The sequence below is a fragment of the Bombina bombina genome, chromosome 7 (genome assembly GCF_027579735.1).
Source record: "Bombina bombina isolate aBomBom1 chromosome 7, aBomBom1.pri, whole genome shotgun sequence".
Taxonomy (NCBI): Eukaryota; Metazoa; Chordata; class Amphibia; order Anura; family Bombinatoridae; genus Bombina; species Bombina bombina.
The window spans coordinates 85,280,413-85,305,732 of record NC_069505.1 but is presented as its reverse complement, the minus strand read 5'-3'; the positions used below and the strand labels follow the sequence as shown (position 1 = coordinate 85,305,732).

Here is a 25,320-nt window from a genome sequence, read left to right as displayed (position 1 = left end):
GACTACTTGTCCTTATCACCTAAAGTTTTAAATTCTTGTTATATAATTGCACTGTATTTCTTTCTCTGTAGCTGTGTACACAAAGCTTATTTACTGTTTTGGGTGAACTAAGGCCATGTGGAAAGAAAGAAACAGAAACATGCTTGGTGGGAGTAACGGTTATCCTAAATGACGATGAAACTGTAAGTGAACACGCTGTGGATTTTATTTATGTGTTTATTCATTTTTTACTATTGCCTGTTAAATATCTACTAAATATTATCTACTTAATAGTGGAGTATAAATTATTATGATTTGTATTTTTCTCCAATTGTATTTTTGAAAGTTAGGTCCGCAAGACATTTCTTAAATATGCCTCAAAGTCTGTATTTTATCACAAAGAGAATAACAATCCCTAGCTTTTTGAAAAAAAATCCTCTGCCCATGTGGAACCACGGGCAGAGGAACACAGGGCAACGTATTGCAAGGAGCAGGGGAAGTTTGGTATTGTTATTCTCTCTGTGATGGAATGCAGACTTTGGATGTGAATGGAATGTGCACTTAACTGTGCGCATGCAATATCAAAGTGTTTAATAAGAGCACATCAAAATTTGCTACCCAGCAAGAGCCGTCAAAATTTGCTACTAAGCAATCGTTATGAGCATGCACAAATGTCACTCAATAAAATGTTGAAGTACACAAGTATCACTGTAGAAAAAAGCTACCTCTAGCACTGTGCATGGGCACAAATACGCACTAGTATTCCACAGTTGTGACATAAGTGCGAGCACGTGCAGCGCTCCCAAGCAGTGTAGATAAAGATTTGTCTACCTGTATTTTTTATTTACTTGGTACTATTTATTCATTTACTGTTATTTAGCAATACTTTGATACAATGCTCTTTTTCTTTTTTCTAGATAATTGAGTTGAACCCTTCAGGGGATGTATACGTAAATTTTATATACACTCAGCTGCCAATATCTGCAGGTACAAAACATATGTAAAGTGTTAAAACTTGTTGTGTTTGACCGTTCTCCAACAGCTGTCTTTAAGAGGACTATTCCCTATGTGAGCAAAACCAGTTATTCCATGATGTGCTCCAGTACATACTGCTTCAATTAAAATAAAAAGGTCTTACATTGCTTAAAACGTTATGGCCTTCTGATTAACATAAATTAAGTGCTAAATGTATTCATTAGCATATAGGGGTATATCTGAATACACAAACATTCTAAAGCACACATTAATCAAAGTATGAATCCCAGTGTTTCTCAACTCCAGTACTCAGGTACCCCAAACAGGCCAGATATTCATGGTATTTTAAAGGGACAGTCTACACCTTAGTCATCCTAAAGTCTTATCTTAGAGTAACCTGCCAATACCCTCCTGCACCCTTTCTATATCATGCAGCATGACTGGTAAAAATGTTATTTGAAAATTAATATTGTTTTCCCCACTTTGTAATGGCTGCCAAGCTCTGCCCACTGATGACATCATGATCTGGGCTGCATCTAGGCACTCTGCTAAATTACATTGACAGTGTTGAATCCAACTAGTGAGCCTTTTGTGATTGTACGCCAAAGGCAGTCCAGATTGTGATTTTGTCATGGGCAGGATTTGGCAGCCATTTTAAAGTGGCCAGAAACAATATTCATTTTTAAATAACTTTTTTACCCATCCTGTTGCATAACATAGAAAAGGTGCAAAAGGCAATTTGCAGCTTAATCTAAGGTAAGATGACTAAAATGCAGACTGCCCCTTTAAAGGACCAGTCAACACATTAGATTTGCATAATCAATAAATGCAAGATAACAAGACAATGCAATAGCACTTAGTCTGAACTTCAAATGAGTAGTAGATTTTTTTATAACAAATTTCAAAGTTATGTATATTTCCACTCCCCTTGTACCATGTGATGGCAATCAGCCAATAACAAAAGCATATACGTATAGTCTGTGAATTCTTGCACATGCTCAGTAGGATCTGGTGACTCCAAAATTGTAAATATAAGAGACTGTGCACATTTTTTTTAATGGAAGTAAATTGGAAAGTTGTTTAAAATTACATGCTGTATCTGAATCATGAAAATTTAATTTAACCTGAGTGTCCCTTTAACTAGATAATCTGTAACTGCTGCAGTTTAGTCTCTTTCTGCCTGGATGTATATGTATGGCCCTGTTTGCTCTGTCCTGGTTATCTCTGACTGCTTGTTTTCCTGACATTAGCCTACTGGAAATTTCTACAGTTTAACATATTGTTGTATTAACCTGTGTATGACCTGGCTTATCTTAAATGACTGTGTTTATTTCATGCTGCTACAATTTTAGCCTCTTACTGACTGTCTGAATACTATTGAATAGCCTTGGCTTTGCTTGACAAACTGTGCTCCTAAAACTTTTTAACACTTTGCTCCATTCTTGCAGTACCTATTGTGCTAGACATCTTATATAATCTGTGTATCATGTGTTGCAGTACCCCTTGTTTCAGTTACCCTGTTTACTATTTACTAAAGTGAGCTCATGTGATCTGATTGCTGCTTCTTGTGCATCATTCTTTTTTGTCTGCTAATATCTTGTTTCCAGTTGATGTTTATACCAATACTTGCTTCATCCACTGATTGTTTATTTTGTGTCATTGTCTAACCTCTATTACTACTATAACCAGTCGGTCCTGTACCAACGTACTGTACATATGTTCTTAAAATGGGAAAATGCCAGGTTTGATACATTTAACTCTTTATTATGAATGACTGGTCATGGGAACATTTTTGAAGGGTAAAGGTGTAATAGATAGTTTATCTTATTAGGTAAGTGTGATTTTAATTGAAAATGTGTGTGTGTATAACAATAAAAAACAAAAAAAAATATTAATAAATCTGTGTATTACTAAAGTAGAAAAATATAAGATGCACATATGATGAACAAATAATATGAATTTATGGATCATCTTTTTTGTTTTTACAGCTAATTTTACTATCTTCAAACCATCTCCTTTATATATTGTTCTGAACACAAACTTTGGACTCCAGATTATAAGTCAGATCATACCCATAATGCAGTTGTATGTGGTTCTGGAACCATCTTATTCGTCCCAGACATGTGGTATGACTTTTATATTTCATTCTTGCTATTCCGTCTACTGCAGTTCAATGTTTTCAGTGATATAAGAGTCATCAAGGTACAACAGATTTAATGATAAGCTTTTTTTCGGAAATTTAGGATCCCTAGTCTTCACATTTGCACAAAATGTGATTTAATCTACTTAAAATGAAAATGAAGTGAAGGAGTTAAAACAAATACAAGGAAGAAGTCTTGCAAGTACATTATTCCAGATTATTGATATAGAGATAATTGACTGCCATTTAAAATGCCATCAAAATTGCTGGCCTCTTAATAAATTCCTTGCACAAATTTAGCTTGCCAGAATATAACATGTATATATAATTTTAAAAAATAGGTGGTTATTAGATTAAATACAAAAGTCTAGTCTGTAAAATAAAATACTGTACTTGTAGTTGTAGCACCATTAATTCATTACAGTAACACTCTTAATTCTCAAACACTTAGCCATAAATTTGCAAGGCCGACCCTTTTTATTTTGTTTTTCCTACCTAGGGCAAGGATGCAGGAAAATTATGAGAAAGGCATCTTTAAATGAGAAAAGTAGAAATAAGTATTAGGAAATGGTGATCCCTACCATTTCACCCTCTTACTGTGATATGTATGCATACAACCTACACTAACCTTTCTTAATACCAGCTCCTCTCCTCCATTGCTATTCACCATGAACCCCCTTAGAATGCAAGCTTAAGAGCCCAACTGCTTGCAGATCACCTTCATAAGAGCTGACTGCAAGAGTGCGACTCTAGGCAGTGCCCTCTACCCATTTGATCCCTATAATTTCTACCTTGAATATCGCCTATGTTTATAGCACTGCAGAATCTATTGGCACTCTACAAATAACCAATAATAATAATAATAATAATAATAATAATATGTAGTCTGAAGAATTGTGCATACCATAGTTAAACAAATAACCTGCAGAGGGAGCTTTAGCATAAAGCAGCCTCTGTAACTCTATGATAAAACTCTGCAGTACACTAAGCTAGTGAACATAGCATATGTATTGCTAGAAACACAATTAAGGTGAATGTTTTAGCACAAACTGAGGATTTGTCTGTTTTTGGATAAGAGGTGTCCAAGCAGTGTGTGCAGTAGTAGTAAGTGAAGGCTGAGCTGTGGGTGTTCCCTGCTATCACTTTGCACTGCCTGCTGCAGATAATTTTCCTCTACAGGTTGCTTGCACAACACTGCTACACACTGCTGCCACATAGTGCACAGCAGTTTTGAGAGTACTTCAGTATACCCACATGAACATGGGCCAAGTTTCAACTAAGACAAAGAAATACATTTGATAAAAGCAGTATATTGAATTTTTAAATATAAAATATTCTATCTGAATTATGAATGCTTAATTTAAGTTTCCATACCCCTTTAAGGTTCAAAACCAATTGTTTCATGTTGACATTAACAAAAAAAAAAAAAAAAAAAAAAAAATTGAAACTTTTGATGAAAGCTTTATCGTTTACATCAGTGTAAAGGTCTTGGATTATGGATAACGTGAATTTCTGAACAAAACAAAGTCACTGCATCAGAATTTATTGCATTAATCTATTATATCAGGTTATTCATATAATATTGGGATTTTATTACTGAGCCTCCCAATAAAGTGTCAATCTATTACAACAAAAGCTATAAGAATATAGAGTGTGTTTTTTACACATTTAAAGAGACACCAATTTTAGATCATACTTCAACATGTCATACTACATACAGTAATTACTTGTTGTTTTGTTAATATTCTGTAGGCAAAAATACATATTTTAAGGCATTTAAAACAGTGATTTTGATAGCTAAGCTGACATTGCATTGAAGGGCCTGGTCTTACCCTTTAAATATTACTTATCCTATTTCATATGTTGGAGTCATTTAGAGACAAATAGAAAAGAGGTCATGCAGAAGGCATTGCAGCCTTTCAGGGGCAGTGTAAAAAATAGAAATTGCAGGGTTAAATTACAGGTTAATGTGGCAAAATAAATAATTAAAATACTTAATAAAATAATTTTACTATTCTTAAAGGAAAATGAAACCCAACATTTTTCTTTCATGATTAAGAAAGAGGGCTCCATTTAGCAAAGTATGGGCGGACAGGGTTCTCAATCTGGGAATGTGTCCACCCGTTATTGCAGCTTAAAGGGACACTAAACCCAAATGTTTTCTTTCATGAGTCAGATAGAGCATGCAATGTTTAAAACCTTTCTAATTTACTCCTATTATCAAATTTTCTTCGTTCTCTGGCTATCTTTATTTAAAAAGCAGGAATATCCTTATTGGTGGCTAAATGTAAGCCAATAATAAGCAAGTGCTATCCATGGTGCTGAACCTAAAATGGGCAGGCTGCTAAGATTTACATTCCTGCTTTTTAAATAATGATAGTAAGAGAACAAAGAACAATTGATAATAGGAGTAAATTAGAAAGTTGCTTAAAATGTCATGTTCTATCTGAACCATGAAAGAAGAAATGTGGGTTTAGTATCCCTTTAAGGACAACATCCTGCCTGTATTTATCATTGCACTAGCAGCTGACTTTCACCTTCTGCTTTAGCACAACCATTCACTTAAGAGCAGGGGATGTCAATCACCCCGGTCTAATTAGTCAAGGATGATTTTAAACTGCCAGCTCAGAGTTGACACAGATATTAAGAAGCAGTGGCCTGAAGTCTTCTGCTTCCTAATTTTTGGCTAAAGGCTTGATCATTTTATTGAAAGGTTTTAAAATAAAAACAAAAGCATATCAAAGAGTACAGAAATTGTGAGTCAGAAGTACAATAAATAAGAGGGTGCAGCACAGATCACAGCTCATTTACAACCCCAAATCCTAAAATTTTGGGACAGTATGGAAAATGCAAAAAAAAATAAAAAAAAAATAGTAATTTGAAAATTAAATTCACACTGTACTATATTGAAAACATATCATTAACATTATTTGTTGTTTTACTTTGTAAATTTGATGTATTTTTGAAAATATACACTCATTTCAAATCTGATGACTGCAACGCGTTCCGACAGGGGCAATTTAAGACTAAGGCCTCTATTTAACAAGCTCCCTATGGAGCTTGATGGTCCCTGTTTCTGGCGAGTCTTCAGACTCACCAGAAACAGCAGTTATGAAGCAGCGGTCACAAAGATCGCTGCTCCATAACCTGTCCACCTGCTCTGAGCAGGCGGACAGACATCGCCGGAAATCAACTCGATCGAGTACGATCGGGTTGATTGACAACCCCCTGCTGGCGGCCTATTGGCCCCGAGTCTGCAGGGGGCGGCGTTACAACAGCAGCTCTTGTGAGCTGCTGGTGCAATGCTGAATACGGCGAGCGTATTGCTCGCCGTATTCAGCGGGGTCTGACAGACCTGATCCGCACTGTCGGATGAGGTCCGACAGACCTTAATAACTTGGGGCCTAATAGCGATGTGACAAGTTGAAATAAGAAGGTGATGTGAAACAGGTGAGGCAATTGTGTAATCATAGTATAAAAGGAGCATCCAAAAAAGGCCTAGTCCTTCAAGAACAAGGATGAGTTAAGGCTCGCCAATCTGCCAGCAGATGCATCAGCTAATAATCCAAAACTGTAGGATTTTGGGCATTTCACCTTCTACAGTGCACAATATAATTAAAAGATTAAAGGAATCCAGTCAAATCTCAGTGTGTAAATGGCAAGACCGAAAACCACTTCTGAATGCACAAGTGTGAGAGTGCGGTCCTGACCTGTCTCCGATTGAGAATGTGTGGCACATTATGAAGCACAAAATAAGGCAATGAAAGGCCCGTACAGTTGTGCATAATGGATGAATGGGGTAAAGGTGGTGTCTTCAGTGCCCAAACGCTTAATAAGTGTTATTAAAAGAAAAGGTGATGTCACACAGTGGTAAAAGGTCGACTGTCCCAACATTTTTGGAACGTGTTGCAGTCATCAGATTTGAAATTAATGTTCATTTTCAAAAAAAAAATTATATTCACAAAGTAAAGCTCAAATAATGTGTTAATATATATAGTACAGGGTTTAACTGAAATTTTTTTTTTTTTTGCATTTTCCATACTTTCCCAACTTTTTCGTTATTGGGGTTGTAAAAATAGTTTCCGGTTTACTTCTGTTACTAAGTTTACTTTGTTCTCTTGGTATCCTTTTTTGAAGTAGCAGATAGGTAGGCTCAAGATTGTTCCCCTGTCTGGAGAAATCAATGCCATTAGCTTTGCAAGAATACATTAAATACACATTTTCAAGAGCACTAGAGCAGTGTTTGCTACCATGTAGTGTCCCAGACACATACACGCTACCTACCTAGTTATTTCTTTAACAACATATACCATTAGAACAAATTTGATAGTAGAAGATAATTGGAATCTTTTTAAAATAGTATGGTCTATCATGAAAGAAAAAAAATGGGTTTCATGTCCCTTCAATTTAGCATCTATAATATGAATCTATATCTACTCTGTATCCAAGCTAACTAAACTATAACTTCCCCAGGACTCTGTGGAAACTACAACAACAGGCAATCAGATGAATTCAAAATCATCAGTGGGATTGTAGAGGGTACTGCAGTCTCTTTTATTAATACCTGGAAAACAGAAGCAAATTGTCCAAGTGTTAACATTGTCTTTGATCATCCATGTTCAATAAGTGTGGAAAGTGGTAAGTGCTAATTGGTCTATTCCGGATTACAGTAGACTCTTTGGGTATCTCAGGTTTCTTAGATAGTTTAAATTGAACTATTTACTTTTTAAACATTGCTGGCAAATCTTTAGAAGTATAAGGAATGAGTTACCCACATTGTATCTTTATTATATTTATCAAAGTTTCTGAAAATGAGATATAAAAAACAACTATTACCTTTTTCTCTTTTAAAAATCGATTTACATATATCTGGGAATGTTAGATTTCTTCTTATTTCTTGTTAGGTTTCTATTAGATAATCTACATAATGTGCATTATTATACTGAACAAGATCTGCATTGTTTATAACATTTTCTCCCCTTTAATTTGTTCTCAGTCATCTATTTTTTTTCTGCTGGAGTATATTAAATTTTTACAAGTAGCTCCTTTACCCTTATTTCAGCATTCAAAATATCTGATTTTGCCTATGGTATCCCTACCTATACTAAAAGTGTCTATGCTTAAGAATAGGCTATTGACAGGCTATGTAAACACTGTCAGACAAATAAATTACACTCCCGGTGGAGTGTACAAGAGATAACTAATACAATTATAATTTTCCATTGTTCTCTCTAAGTATTGGGCTTTGGTTTGCAAACAGATATAAGATAAGGAAGCAAGTGTGTTTACATAAAGTCATAACATAATGAGATTTAATTTTATCTGCAAAATCAACCCATTTCAATAGGCTGTGATTATAAAGCACAAAACCAGCAATTTAATATACACACATAAACCTAAATAAGGATAAACCTAATAATAATTAATAATTTAAGTAACTGATTTTTACTTAAACAAGGGACTAACATTCTACTAAATCTTCTTTTTAATTCAGACCACTATATGCAAAACTCATGACATCTCTTTTAACTTGAGTCCATACTATCACTATTTATGAAGTGATCTTGTGTTGTGATCTACTTGCCATCCCTATATACATTTTGGGCACACCTACATCTAGGTTTTCTATTGCTGAGCATATTTTTCTTTTTTAAAGAGTGATCAAAAACTAAATATATCAGGTCCTTATATCAATTCTCACAGTTTCATCAGTGTGTATTTTTATTTATCATTTTCTAATATATATATCCAATGACGTTTAAACAAAATACAATTGTGTCAATGTCATCTGCAGAAGGTACTAAAGAACAAAATTATATTATTGTATAATTGTGTTCTTTGGACACTTCTAAGACATTAATAAAGGTCTTCTTTTAATCAAGAGAGTTTGGAGACTGATGTATTATTTTGATATAGTACTAAGAAAAGACAACTCTACAATGTCATGCCCCACGGTTGGAAGTGTTGTATCCATTCATGAGCCAGATTTATTTTTTATTTTTTTAAATCTCAATCTGACTGCGCCCAATATAAAAAATAAACATGGTCAAATTTTCATGCATATTACAAGCTGAAAGTAAATAGTTAGTTTGTGAGCGAAAAGACTCAGGCGTACTAATTTCAACCACGCTAACTTCTTATCCACTCAGACTTCAATGGGGCGCACTGCAAAAAAAAAACAACTAATAGTTTTTGCTAGAGCAGTAACTTGACCCTGCACTAGACCAAAAAGCGCTAAACCTGAAGATGCGGTCAGAATACTTTCTGAATTCCTATGTTCTTTAGTTAGAATAATCTTTATATATACATATTTATACATCATAGAAGAACCGAACTCACTGGACTTTTTAAAAATAAAGAAACTTTATTTAAGTAGTGACATTTCGGGGAGTGCTTCTTCTTCAGTCCTTTATATTTTAAAAGTCCAGCGAGTGCGGATCTCCTATGGTGTATTCAACTTTTATGCTCCTGTCATCCTAGCAAATTGAAGTGGAGGCGAGAGTGCTTTTCCTTCTAAATACTTCTGTATGAGGAGAGTCCATCTCTGGTAAATCTGTTTTACTATTGATTTGTAATATCGAAAGGCATACTAATGCTAGCATGGTCTAGCGATTCTGCTTATCTTGACCCACGCTATCATTAGCACGCCAGTTCTAATCTGTGCCTATATATTTTGAGTCAATGTCATCTGTAGTACAGTTCAGATAGAATAAAGAAAAAACAAATATTTTAGTAAATTAAAATATATGTTGTAATAATAACAAATAACAAATATATATTTCCGTTCTACAGAGGTATACGCTAAACATTGGTGTGGTCTTCTTCTTGATCCTGATGATGTATTCGCTGCATGTCACATTCTTGTAAATCCAAACATTTACTATCAGGTAAACTTAAAATATTTTTTCAAGACAAAGTGTAACCATACTAACTATATTTAAGATAGTTGTTGTTTTTTTGAAGAATTGTTTTCAATTTATGATTTCATTTGTATGGTATTATTTATTTCTTAAATTGTTGGCATGATTAAGGGAAGAAAATAACCTACCTTGACTAATTTACTATTCATACTCAGACCACCTTACATACCAAATTCATTTAATAAAAAATAATAATGTATTATTTAGCTCAACCCACTAGCTCATACCATAATATATAGAAGGTAAAAGATCAGGGGACATGTCAAGCAAATACAAAAATGTCAGCTGCACTTTGTTTTAAAATATTTTGTGCTTAAAGGGTCATTAAACACTAGATGCTACATAGAATTATGCATTTAAATAAAATATTAGTCTGAAAGTAACATGTAGATTTATTTCTCTTGTTAAGTGTATCCAGTCCATGGATCATCCATTACTTATGGGATATTCTCCTTCCCAACAGGAAGTTGCAAGAGTTAACCCACAGCAGAGCTGCTATATAGCTCCTCCCCTAACTGCCATATCCAGTCATTCTCTTGCAACTCTCAACATAGATGGAGGTCGTAAGAGGAGTGTGGTGTTTTATACTTAGTTTATTTCTTCAATCAAAAGTTTGTTATTTTTAAATGGTACCGGAGTGTACTGTTTATCTCAGGCAGTATTTAGAAGAAGAATCTGCCTGCGTTTTCTATTATCTTAGCAGAAGTAACTAAGATCCATTGCTGTTCTCACATATTCTGAGGAGTGAGGTAACTTCAGAGAGGGAATGGCGTGCAGGTTTTCCTGCAATAAGGTATGTGCAGTTAATATTTTTCTAGGGATGGAATTTGCTAGAAAATACTGCTGATACCGGAGTAATGTAAGTAAAGCCTTAAATGCAGTGATAGCGACTGGTATCAGGCTTATTAATAGAGATACATACTCTTATAAAAGTGTAATTTAAAACGTTTGCTGGCATGTTTAATCGTTTTTTATATATGTTTGGTGATAAAACTTATTGGGGCCTAGTTTTTTCCACATGGCTGGCTTAAATTTTGCTTAGAAACAGTTTCCTCAGGCTTTCCACTGTTGTAATATGAGTGGGAGGGGCCTATTTTAGCGCTTTTTTACGCAGTTAAAATTACAAAATGAATCATCCAGCTTCCCTCAGCAGTCCCATGAATACTACAGGACATCTCTAAAGGGCTAAAAAGGCTTCCAAAATCGTTTATAGGGAAGGTAATCCACAGCACAGCTGTGGCAGTTTTGTTGTGTCTGTTAAAAAAACGTCTATGTCTCATTACTAGTCTGTACTAACATGTCTGACATAGAGGAAGCTCCTTGTTCATTATGTTTAAAAGCCATCTTAGAATGTGTACCAGATGTACTGATTTCATGTTAAGCAATAAAGATCATTTTTTGTCTTTAAAAACATTATCACCAGAGGATTCTGTCGAGGGGGAAGTTATGCCGACTAACTCTCCCCACGTGTCAGACCCTTTGACTCCCACTTCAGGGACTCACGCTCAAATGGCGCCAAGTACATCAAGGGTGCTCATAGCTTTTATTTTACCAGAGGATTCTGTCAAGGGGGAAGTTATGCCGCCTAACTCTCCCCACGTGTCAGACTCTTCGACTCCCGCTTCAGGGACTCACGCTCAAATGGCGCCAAGTACATCAAGGGTGCTCATAGCGTTTATTTTACAAGACATGGCAAAGTTATGAATAATACTCTGGCAGCGGTATTAGTCAGACTACCTGAAATTAAAGGAAAGCAAGATAGCTCTGGGGGTAGATACAGAGCATACAGATGCGTCAAGAACCATGTCTGATACTGCCTCACAGTATGCAGAAGCTGAGGGGAGCTTCAGTCTGTGGGTGATATTTTTGACTCAGGGAAGATGATTTAACCTGATTCCGATATTTCTACATTTAAAATTTATGCTTGAGATCCTCCACTTGTTGCTCAGGGAGTTTTTAGCAGCTCTGATTGACTGTGTTACAATCACAGTGCCAGAGAAATTGTCTAGACTGAATAAATACTATGCAGTGCCGGTGTGTATTGATGTTTTTCCAATACCTAAAGAGGTTTACAGAAATTATTAATAAGGAATGGGATAGACCAGGTGTACCATTCTCTTCCCCTCCAATTTTTAGAAAAATGTTTCTAACAGATGCCACCACACAGGACTTATGGCAGACAGTCCCTAAGGTGGAGAGAAGAGTTTCTACTCTAGCTAAGCGTACCACTATCCCTGTCGAGGATAGTTGTGCTTTTTTAGATCCAATGGATAAAAAAATTAGACGGTTACCTTAGGAAAATGTTTATTCAACAAGGTTTTATCCTGCAGCCCTTGCATGCATTGCTTCTGTCACTGCTGCTGCGGCGTTCTGGTTGGAGTCTCTGGATGAGGCTTTACAGGTAGCGACTCCATTGGATGAATATACTTGTCAAGCTTAGAGCACTTAAGCTAGCCAATTCCTTTGTTTCTGATGCCCTTGTTCATTTGACTAAACTAACGGCTAAGAATTCTGTTTTTACTATACTGGCGCGCAGAGCGCTATGGCTTATATCATGGTCAGCTGTTGTGACTTTAATAAATAAGCTACTTAACTTCCCTTCAAGGGGCAGACCCTATTAGGGCCTGGTTTGAAGGAGATCATTGCTAATATCACTGGAGGAAAAGTTCATGCCCTTCCTCAGGACAGGTCCAAATCAAGGACCAAAAAAGTCTAATTTTCGTGCCTTTCGAAACTTCAAGACAGGTGTGGCATCAACTTCCTCTAAGGCAAATCAAGAGGGTACTTTTGCTCAGTCCATGACGGTCTGGAGACAACCGGACCTGGAACAAAGATAAGCAGGCCAAGGAGCCTGCTGCTTCCTCTTATACAGCATGAAGGAACGGTCCCCTAACCGGTAACGGATCCTGTAGGGGGCAGACTTTCATTTTTAGCCCAGGCGTATGCAAGAGATGCCCAGGATCCCTGGGCATTGGAAATTATATCCCAGAGATATCTTCTGGATTTCAAAGCTTCCCCTCCGAAAAAGGGGAGATTTTATCTTTCACAATTATCTGCACACCAGATAAAGAAAGAGGCATTCTTACATTGTGTACGAGACCCATCCAGTTCCAAGACAGGAACAGGGACAGAGTTCTTCTCAAATCTGTTTGTGGTTCCCAAGGAGAGGGAACCTTCAGACCTATTTTGGATTTAAAGATCTTAAACAAATTCCTTAGAATTCCATCATTTAAGAAACTATTCATACCATCTTAACTATGATCCAGGAGAGTCAATAGAGGATTACAATGGTTTTGAAGGATACTTAGCCTCACATAAAGATGCATAAGGATCACCATCGTTTTTCAGGTTTGCCTTTCTAGACAGGCATTACCAGTTTGTTGCTCTTTCCTTTGGGTTAAATAGAGCCCCAAGAATCTTTATGGAGGTTCTGGGGTCGCTTTGGCAGTCCTTAGGCCACGGGGCATAGAAGTGGCCCCTTATTTAGGCGTCAAACATCCAAATTGGCAAGTCTCATACGGATGTAGTACTGGCATTTCTGAGATTGCAGGGGTGGAAAGTGAACAAGGAAAGAGATCTCTATCCCCAATCTCAAGGGTTTCCTTCCTAGGGAGTCTGATAGATTCTGCAGAAATGAAAATTTACCTGACGGAGTCCAGGTTGTCAAAGTTTCTAAATTACTGCCGTGTTCTTCATTCCATCCGCGCCCTTCGGTGGCTCAGTACATGAATGTAATCGGCCTAATGGTAGCGGCAAGGGACATAGTACCGTTTGCACGCCTACATTTCAGACCGCTGCAACTATGCATGCTCAGTCAATGGAACGGGGATTACACAGATTTGTCCCCTTCTTAAATCTGGACCAAGAGGCCAGAGATTCTCTTCTCTGGTGGCTATCTCGGGTCCATCTGTCCAAGGGTATGACCTTCCGCAGGTCAGATGGGACAGTTGTTACAACAGATGCCAACCTTTTAGGTTGGGATACAGTCTGGGACTCCCTGAAGACTCAGGGATAGTGGACTCAGGAGGAGACCCTCCTTCTAATAAATATTCTGGAACTGGCAGCGATATTCCATGCTCTTCAGGCTTGGCCTCAGTTAGCAACTCTGAGGTACATCAGATTCAGTCAGACAATATCACGACTGTGGCTTACATCAACCATCAAGGGGGAACAGAAGTTCCCTAGCGATGTTAGAAGTCTTAAAATAATTCACTGGACAGAGACTCTCTCTTGTCTATCATCTCTCCATATCCCAGGTGTTGAGAACTGGGAGGTGGATTTTCTAAGTCGTCATATTTTTCTCCTGGGGAAGTGGGAATTCCCTCCGGAGGTCTTTGCACAAGATCAAGCAGGAGAGTGCTTTGGTGTTTTTAACAGTGCCTGCGTGGCCACGCAGGACCTGGTATGCAGATCTGGTGGACATGTCATTCTTTCCATCATGGTCTCTGCTTCTGAGACAGGACCCTCTACCTCAGGGTCCTTTCAACCATCTAAATTAAACTTCTCTGAGATGGACTGCCTGGAGACTGAACGCTTGATGTTATCAAAGCATGGCTTCTCCGAGTCAGTCATTGATACCTTAATACAGGCATGCAAGCCTGTCACTAGGAAAATTTAACATAGATATAGCAAAAATATCTTATTGATATGAATCCAAGGGTTACTCATGGAGTAAAGTCAGGATTCCCAGGATACTATCTTTTCTCCAAGATGATTTTGAGAAAAGGGTTGTCAGCTAGTTCCTTAAAAGGACAGATTCCTACTCTGTCTATTCTTTTGCACAAGCGTCTGGCAGATACTCCAGACGTTCAGGCATTTTGTCAGGCTTTGGTTAGAACCAAGCCTGTGTCTAAACCTGTTGCTCCGCCATGGAGCTTAAACCTGATTATTAAGGTTCTTCAAGGAGTTCCGTTTGAACCTCTTCATTCTATAGATATCAAACTTTTTATCTTGGAAAGTTCCTTTTTGGTAGATATTTCCTCGGCAATGTGATTCTCCTTATCTGGTCCTCCGTACGGATAAGGTAGTCCTGCGTATCAAAACTGGGTTTTTTACCTAAGGTGGTATCCAACAAGAATATCACTCAAAAGAGTATTGTTCAATTCTTGTATCCTAATCCTTCTTCAAATATGGAACGTCTATTACACAATTTGGACGTAGTTCGTGCTTTAAAGTTTTACTTACAAGCTACTTCAGATTTTCATCAAACATTTACTTTGTTTGTTGTCTACTCTGGACAGAGGAGAGGTCAAAAGACTTCAGCAACCTCTCTTTCTTTTTGGTTAAAAGCATAATTCGTTTAGCTTATGAGACTGCTGGACAGCAGCCTCCTGAAGGGATTACAGCTCATTCTACTAGAGCTGTGGCTTTCACTTGGGTCTTTTTAAAATGAGGCTTCTGTTGAACAGATTTACAAGACGGCATCTTGGTCTGCGCTTCATACTTTGCTTCTTCGGAGGCTATTTTTGGGAGAAAGGATTTTTTTCAGGCAGTGGTACCTTCCCTTTAAGTACCTGCCTTGTCCCTCCCTTCATCCGTGTACTTTAGCTTTGGTATTGGTATCCCATAAGTAATGGATGATCCGTGGACTGGATACACTTAACAAGAGAAAACATAATTTATGCTTACCTGATAAATTTATTTCTCTTGTAGTGTATCCAGTCCACGGCCCGCCCTGTCATTTTAAGGCAGGTAATTTTTTCATTTAAACTACAGTCACCACTGCACCCTATGGTTTTTCCTTTCTCTGCATGTTTTCGGTTGAATGACTGGATATGGCAGTTAGGGGAGGAGCTATATAGCAGCTCTGCTGTGGGTGAACTCTTGCAACTTCCTGTTGGGAAGGAGAATATCCCATAAGTAATGGATGATCCGTGGACTGGATACACTACAAGAGAAATTCATTTATCAGGTAAGCATAAATTATGTTTTTTTAAAGTGTGATTAGCTGTTTAAATATTGACAAAATAAGTGTAAAGCTATAGGCCCCTATTTAACAAAGGACTTGCGGACCTGATCCGAAAGTGTGGATCAGGTCCGCAAGACCTGGCTGAATGCGGAGAGCAATACGCTCTCCGTATTCAGCATTGCACCAGCAGCTCGTTGGCCGCCAGCAGGGAGGTGTCAATCAACCGGATCGTACTCGATCGGGTTGAATTGTGGCGAATCCTGTCCGCCTGCTCAGAGCAGGCAGACAGGGTTATGGAGCAGCGGTCTTTGTGACCGCTGCTTCATAACTGCTGTTTCTGGCGAGCCTGCAGGCTCGCCAGAAACACGGGACATCAAGCTCCATTCGGAGCTTGATAGATAGGCCCCTTAGTGTCTATAAATTAATGGGAGCTGCCATGTTGTAACTTTGGTTACCTTCTCTGCTGTTGCTAATTAGGGACAGGTATAAATAGGTCACTAGAGTGTGCAGCCAATGGCTGAGTGGAATATAACAGTGTTCTGCACTTCCATTTCTAACACAAACGGAAAAGGTAACAATTTCAGAATGGGATTACAGAAAAAGGGAACAAAATAAATAATTAAAGTATATTGCAAAGGTTTTATATATATATATATATATATATATATATATATATACTGTATATACTATAATTGCGTTTGTAATATCCGTCGCCGTTGGAAGTTGCACACTCATCCTCAATGGAATATTAGCAGCGCAAGGACAAAATAATTCACCTGGAATAATTCACCTGGATGCAGCGAAGGGTGGTGAAAGAATCCACCAATAGCCAATAGAATTTCACTTGCTCTCATCCTATTGGCTGATTTAAACAGCCAATAGGATTTGAGTAGCTTTCAGTCTATTGGCTGATTTGAATTGGAAGATTCAAATCAGCCAATAGCAATTCAAGGGACGCCATCTTTAATCGCATGCCTTGAATTCACTATTCAGTGTACGGCGGAGATCATACGAAGAATATCCTCCATGCTTCATGGCTCCGTAGTCGCCGGTCTTCAGTTCCAGGGTCGCCGGTCTTCAGCTCTGCGGTCTTCAGTCTTCAGCTCCGCTTCGCGCAGGATGTTCCTGGAAGAAGAAGAGGTTGCACTTGGAAGAAGACTTCACCGCCTGGAACAGGGCCTTCTCCGCCGGACTTCAGAAACTGTGAGTACCAACCTGGGTGTTAGACTTAGGATTTTTTAAGGGTTTCTTGGGGGGGGGTTGTTTTATTTAGATTATGGATGGGCAGAAAAAGAGCTAAATGGGTAGTTTAGGTTTTTTAGTGTTAGGTTCTTTTATTTGGGGGGGGGAGATTTAATGTTAGGTGGAACTTTGTATATTTTTTGTAAAAGAGCTGATTATCTTGGGGAAATGCCCTACAAAAGCCCTTTTAAGGGCTACTGGTAGTTTATTCTTAGAGTAGGGGGTGTTTTTATTTTGGGGGGTCTTTTTTATTTTCATAGGGATTAGGTTTAATTTTGTTAAATTTGGTAATTTGATTTTTTTATTTTCTGTAATGTTAGCCTATTTTATTTTTTAAAAACTTGTTTTTTTTTTGTAACTTTAGAATGTATTAGTTTAGTTAATTTGGGTTTATTTAATGTGGTGTTAGGTTAGGGGTTGTTAGGTTAGGGGGTGTTAGGTTAGTGTACTGTACTTAGTTATTTAAATAGTTATTTGCTGTGTGGGTTTTGAAGGTTTAAAGGGTTAATAGGTTAAATAGGTTTATTACAATGTAGGGGTTTTGCGATTTAGGGGTTAATAGGATAAATAGGTTTAAAGAAATTTTGTATTTATTTAGGACAGTAGTTTGTCAAATTAGAGTGTGTCTATATCTGTAGTTTATTATATAGAAAATATTTTTGATATATTTAAGACAGTAGTCCACTAAACTTATAGTATTGCTACACCTGTAGCTTAAATTTTTATATAAAAGAAGAGTTACAAAATACGTTGTTTCTACATCTGTAGTTTAAAAAATAATTAGACTGCCCTCTGGGCAGGCCTATCAACTAGTATATATATAAATATGATTTATCATTTTATATTACCATCTCAAAGTGTTTAACCTCTTAAGGACATATGACAGAATTTTTCCGTCATAAAACAATTGAGCAAACTGAAAGCTGTGTCCTTAAAGGGTTAATGTCCCTTTAAATAAACTATAACAAACTTTTTCATAATTAAATATTTATTTGAGTTATTATTATAGAAAATCTTTTTTTTATATATTAATTTTACCCTCTTCTTGTGTGTACACCGCCTCCTAAAAAAAAAGAAAAAGTAAGTAGGCTTAGGCACTATAGTCAATAGAAGCCATAATGCAGAGCCATTATTATTAAACACCTAGATTACGAGTTTTGCGCTAAACAGGGTTCGAAACTGATGCCAAAAAAGTTGCGTTATTTCACTCTCCATACTGCTGCCATTACAAGTTACTGTGCGTGTGATATGGTGGCATTAAGCTCCATACTGCACAAAAGCCAATGACTGCTTTGATGTGCTCGTGTACGCTTTCCCCATAGATATAAATGGGGAGAAAGAGTGTTAGAAAAACACCTAATGTGTGGAATGAAAAATCTTCATAACACAACCACATTGATGTCTATGGGGAAAAAAATGTTACGTTTAAACCTAACACCCTAACATAAACCCTGAGTCTAAACACCCCTAATCTGCCCCCCCGACATCGCCGACACCTAAAGTTATCAACTCCTAATATGCAACCCCCAACATCGGCGACACTAATACAAGTTATTAACCCCTATTCCACCACTCCCTACATCGCCGACACTAAGTAAACTTATTAACCCCTAAACCTCCGGCCATACCACATCGCCGCTACTAAATAAAGCTATTAACCGCTAAACCGCCAGCCCCCCCACATCGCAAAACATTAAATTAAACTATTAACCCCTAAACCTAACGCCCCCTAACTTAAAATTAAAAGTACAATATAACTTTCTTAAAATAAATAAAAACTTAGCAATTAAATAAAAATAAACTTAACATTAAACTATAAATTAACCTAACATTACTATTCTAATAAAATAAAAAGTGCTACCAATAAAAAAATCTAAATTAAACCTTATCAAATAGCCCTATGAAAATAAAAAAGCCCCCCCCCCAAAAAAAAAAAACCCTAGTATACAATAAGCTACCAATAGCCCTTAAAATTGCCTTTTTTAGGGCATTGCCCTAAGTTAAACAGCTCTTTTACCTGTAAAACCCCCCAAAATAAAAAAAAACTAACTCTAAAAAAACCTAAGCTACCCATTACCCCTAAATAGGGCATTTGTATGGGCATTGCCCTTAAAAGGGAATTCAGCTCTTTTAATTGCCCTTAAAATGGCATTCAGCTCTTTTAAAAAAGCCCAAAGCCCTAACCTAAAAAAAAAAACATCCCAAAAACACTAACCCCAGAATATCTACTCACGGTTCCTGAAGCCTGAACATTCATCTCCATCCAGGCGGTGGGAAGTCTTCATCCAGGCGGCAATATCTTTATCCATCCTGGGGGTGTCTTCTATCTTCATCCCGGCGATATGGAGCCATCCTGGAAGATGAAGACATTCTGCACGGAGCGTCCTCTTCATATGCTCACCGCCGTACACTGAAGTTGAATGCAAGGTTGCCGTTTCAAAATGGCGTACCTTGCATTCCTATTGGCTGATTTGATTCTTCAAATTCAAATCAGCCAATAGGATGAGAGTTTCTAAAATCCTATTGGCTGATTTAAACAACCAATAGGATTTAAGTAGCTCTCATCCTATTGGCTGTTTTGAACAGCCAATAGGATTTCAGAAGCTCTCATCCTATTGGCTGATTTAAATTTGAAGAATCAAATCAGCCAATAGCAATGCAAGTTACGCCATTTTGAAACGGCTACATTGCAATTCAACTTCAGTGTACAGTGGTGACCATATGAAGAGAACGATCTGTGCATGATGGGATCGACTTCCAGGATGGCTCTGCGCCACTCGGATAAAGATAGAAGACACCCCCGGGATGGATGAAGATATCGCCGCCTGGATGAAGACTTCTCGCCGCCTGGATGGAGATGAATGTCCAGACTTCAGGAACCATGAGTAGATTTTACGGGGTTAGTGTTAGTTATTTTTTTTTTGTTTTTTGTTTTTTGGGGTGGGTTTTTATTTTAGATTAGGGCTTTGGGCTTGTAAAAGAGCTGAATGCCCTTTTAAGGGCAATGCCCATACAAATGCCCCTTTAGGGGCAATGGGCAGCTTAGTTTTTTTTAGAGTTAAGTTTTTTATTTTGGGGGTTGGTTGGGTGGAGGGTTTTACTGTTGGGGGGACTTTGTATTTTTTTTACAAGTAAAAGAGCTGTTTAACTTAGGGCAATGCCCTATAAAAGATAATTTTGTTTATTATAGTTTGTAAGCTTAGTGTTTTTTATTTTTCATAATTTAGTGTTTATTATTATTTTTTGTAATTTTAGTTTTTTTTTAATTTTTTGAAGTGTTATGTTTTTTTAAATGTATAATTTCAATTTTTTTATTGGTAGTATTTTGTTGTTTTATTAGAATAGTAATGCTAGGTTAATTTATAGTTTAATGTTAGGTTTATTTTTATTTCACAGGTAAGTTTTTATTTATTTTAAGAGAGTTATATAGTAATTTTAATTTAAAGTTAGTGGGATGTTAGGTTTAGGGGTTTAAATTAGTGTAATTTAGTGTTTTGCGATGTGGGGGGGCTGGTGGTTTAGGGGTTAATAGCTTTATTTAGTAGCGCCGATGAGGGGGCCCGGAGGTTTAGGGGTTAATAGGTTTATTTAGTAGCGGCAATGTAAGATGCAGGAGGTTTAGTGGTTAATAGCTTTATTATAGTGTTGGCGATGTCAGGGAGCAGCAGATTAGGGGTTAATAGCTTTATTATAGTGTTTGCGATGTGGGAGGATGGCGGTTTAATGGTTAATATGTAGATTACGGGTGTTAGTGTAGTTTGTAACAGTTTAGTTATGAGTTTTGTGAAACATTTTTGTTTCGCAAAATCCATAACTATTGCTCTCAGATGGCGATATGGATCATGTCGGCGTAGGCTGTAGCCCAAGCATTTTAGCCGGACCGCACAACCTGTAATACTGGCACTATGAAAATCTCACGCAAAAACATAATTTTTTTTTTTGAGTGTGGAATAGACACTGCGTTACAAATTAAAATGCTTGTGGTATAGCTATACCGACACGACTCGTAATGTGTGTTCCTGGCCATTTCGCTGAAATTCTCATTTTTTCAGCGTTACAAGCCGTAACGCACCGTAACGCAAAACTCGTAATCTAGGTGTAAGGCAGGCAGCATTGGTTGGTTGTAGCTGCTGTAGCTTATGTTTGTTAATAAAAAAATCATGCTGGTAGCATAATAGAGGTTGCAAGAATAAGGTATGTTTCATTTAAAATGTAAAAGAGGGGACACCACATAATGTAATTTGTTTAATGCTTAAAATATGAACACTTGTCTCAAAATGCTACTAACAACTGAGCTGTCACTGCAATAGGCTTAAAATGTATTTTATTATTGTTATTATTACAACATTATTATTGTTATCACCTGGCAAAACCACAGGTATATTATAGAACATCAGGGGGGAATAAAAAATCAATAAGAAGAATGTGTATGCTGCTCATTGGTTTTAACCAGCTAGACAATTGTGAAGAAAAAAAAAAGATAGGTTTCATGTCCCTTTAAGCATAAATATGCCTTTTATTTCTGAAACAATCAAATATCTAGGATAGGACTATTTTCAAAATAGACCATTTCTATCTATCTCATTAGGATTTATAAAGGCAATGTCAATCAAATAAATTATAAAACTGCATGTGGATTAAATTTACCATCTGGGATCTAGATATAATAAACTCTGCGATGATACTGAATTCAAGACTGTCTTTAATATAAATCTTGACTAGTTTTTGTCCAAGGTGCTAAATATTATTATTATTTACTGATCTATTTTTGTAAACTGTTTAGTTTATGGGAGAACTCATTAATCCTTAAGGGTATATGTTATTTTATATTTATTTATCCATACTGATTTATTACACTTGAAGGGACAATCTACACCTTAGTCATCTTATTTACCATAGATTAAACAGCAAATATCCCCCTGCATCCTTTCTATATCATGCAACAGGAATGGTAAAAAAAAGTTATTTTAAAATAAATAGTGTTTCTGGACACTTTGAAATGGCTGCTAAGCTCCACCCACTGATGACATCATGATCTTGGCTGCATCTAGGCACGCTGCTGAACAGCATTGACAGTCTGTTGAATCCAACTAGTGAGCCTTTTGTGATTGGAAGCCATATGCAGCCCAGATTGTGATGTCATCAGTGGGAGGAGCTTGGCAGCTATTTCAAAATGGCCAGAAACAATATTGATTTTAAAATAACTTTTTATCATTACTGCTGCATGAAATAGAAAGGGGTGCAGGATTCTATTTGCAGCTTAATCTAAGGTAAGACTTTAAGATGACTAAGGTGTAGACTGTCCCTTTAAAGAGGAATACACAGGATTTAAACACATTATTCTCATCAACTGTAAGCTAAGTTTCTGAAAAGATAAATGAAGCTAACCAATGTCTTGTACCAAATAACTTTGCAGAATTGCTTGATTGATACATGTAGCTGTGAGAAGAGTGAAGAATGCATGTGCGCTGCTCTAGCCTCATATGCAAAATTATGTGCTGCCAACGGAGTTGTATTATATGGATGGCGACAGAAAGCCTGCTGTAAGTTCACCCTCTGTGTTGACTCCTTACATTATTTGACTTATTTATTCATTTATATTATTATTATTTTAATTGTGTTCAATGACTTTACAATGGTCTTTAATCTGGAAAGCAGATAAAATTATGACATTAAAGGAACAGTCAACACCCATGAAAACTTTATCCCATACCTTAGATCAACAAAAAAAAATGAGCCTGCACCGCATCCCATCTTCAATACCACTAATGTTAGGTGTCTAATCTTCGAATGAACATTTAGTTTTCAGTGGTAAATATGGCCGCCAAACTCCCCCCACTGTTACGTAGGAGGCTTCTTCTCAAAGTCTTCAGCCAATGAGAATCAAATTCTCGGCTAGATTCTTTAGCCGTGTTCACGGAGACAATTTCTATTTCTAATAGCTAGTGTACTACAATTATATAGCGCATGCACATTAGTAATAGAACAATGTCCCTATGAACGAGTATACAATTAAAACAAGAAGGGGACGGAGGAGGAGGGGGAGGAGTTTGACGGTCATATCTACCGCTGAAAACTAAATGTTCATTCGAAGATTAGACGCCTAACGTTAGTGGTATTGAAGATGGGATGCGGTGTAGGCTCACTTATTTTTGTTGATCTAAGTTATGGGATAAAGTTCTCATGGGTGTTGACTGTCCCTTTAAGTACAGTATGGAGAAATAAGATATTTTCTATTCTACTTGTTTTTTTTGTTTTTTTTCATGTTGTTTATACGTTATCCATATATGTTATAAAGATTTGTTTTATTATTTACTTTAAAGGGGCATAAAACACAAAATATTATTCTATTTTACTTCTATTATCAATTTTTTTTTTGTTTTCTTGTTATCTTGTAAAGCAGGAAGGTAAGCTCAGGGGTGTGCCCCTATCTGCAGCCCTATATGGCAGAATGTTATATATTAGCAAGACCACTAGATGGCAGCACTATATAGCAGCAGTTTTGCAAGAATGTTACACATTAGCCAGACCACTAGATGTCAGCACTATTCCCTGTTGTGTAGTGTTCCAGACATGTGCACGCTATCTATGCAGATATCTTTTCAACAAAGAATGATAGAAGAATGAAGCAAATTTGATAATAGAAGTAAATTGGAAACCTTTTTAAAATTTTAAGCTCTGTCTGAATCACAAAAGAAAATGTTTGGGTTTCATGTTCCTTTTACTGTTTTTAATACCATAATAACAAACCAATGACAAATGCCTTTTTCTGCAGACAAATACACACAATGCCCAAATAACCTGGTCTTTAGCTATTCAGTCACTTCTAACCAACCTACCTGCCGCTCTATCAGTGAACCCGACATGATCTGCAAAGTAATCTTTGATCCCCTGGAAGGTTGCGTGTGTAATAAAGGATATTATTTGGATAAAAGTGGTAAATGTGTTCCAGCAATTTTCTGTCCATGTTACTACCGTGGTCTTCCTATAGCCTCTGGAGAAAGTATTAATGACAGAGGTATCATATGGTGAGCATAAAATATTTATATCACTATAACTTGTGATCTGTGTGTTGTACTTTTGATTTTATTTTTTTATTGTTTGTATTTTAATGACTAGTAGTAGTTTTATATGTCTAACCCATCATTTTGAAACATTTTGGGCTTGATTGCAATCTATTGTTTCATAATTATTGCTAAGTTAATGATAATGACTGTCGATGGGCCTTTTTTATGCCAATGGTATTACATTCAGCCAATTTAATTTGTTTTATTATTCCAGTGAAAAATGACCCAGTACAAGTTGGGCCAGTCCTCTTTTTATGATCACAGTTATTGACACATTTAAGTGTCATTTTCCACTTATCAAATTCATCAGCTAAAACAATACTCCAAACAATATTTTCAAATTATTACCCAGTATCCCAAAAATTGTCAAATGTTACATTTATTTTGAGCATGGAAAAAATACACTAAAATTACTCCAGGAATATAAAATAATAATATCACCAAACCGATACAATAGTTTCTCGCTTAACCAACAAGTACTTTTACATAATAGAAATGAGTGTAATTGATAACCCAACAAGCAGGCATGCTCACTATATTGATAATACAGTCACATACACATATCTCTGTGGATTTGAAGCACCACAGTTTAATTGCATACATGTCAAAAAATGCAAAAAAAAAAAAATCGAATTCAAAACACCCAACTAGCTGCTTAACCCAAAATTAAACTTTACTCCTGTGTGGTGCATTGTGTTAACCCTGTTAAACAGTGGGAGGGGTTGGACTCATCCCTGACCTTACTCACAGAGGACCTGATATTCAAAACCTCTCCGTTCAGGTGAGATATTATAAAGTGATCCTCCAGCATTGCAAGATTTCTAGTGACATTTTCAAAAGGCAGATTTTGCTATGCTTCTCCACGGGGCGTTGCCTGAAATTCTGTATTTGAAGGAGAGACAAGCCCAGTGCATATAGCATTGCATGGCATGAGAGTTCTGCTGCATTTACACTCTGTGCTTTGTAATATATATCTATTTAGACTTTACACTTCAGATTACATTTAAACTTTCAACTTTCTATTTTGTGTTATTTTGAATACAGCAGTTTATTTAGGATTGTGATTTTACAAATTTTGATTATGCTTTC

General features: G+C 36.7%; 1 protein-coding gene across 1 annotated transcript in view; it reads left to right on the top strand.

The window, feature by feature from the left end:
• The window catches only part of LOC128636243 (mucin-5AC-like), a 91,593-nt gene that overhangs the window by 12,770 nt on the left and 53,503 nt on the right, over positions 1 to 25,320 (top strand). The window contains exons 3-7 of the mRNA XM_053689281.1: positions 72 to 182; positions 897 to 966; positions 2,943 to 3,080; positions 7,568 to 7,732; positions 9,887 to 9,981. Of these exons, the coding sequence (XP_053545256.1) occupies positions 72 to 182; positions 897 to 966; positions 2,943 to 3,080; positions 7,568 to 7,732; positions 9,887 to 9,981 (579 nt within the window). The remainder of the gene's footprint in view (positions 1 to 71; positions 183 to 896; positions 967 to 2,942; positions 3,081 to 7,567; positions 7,733 to 9,886; positions 9,982 to 25,320) is intronic.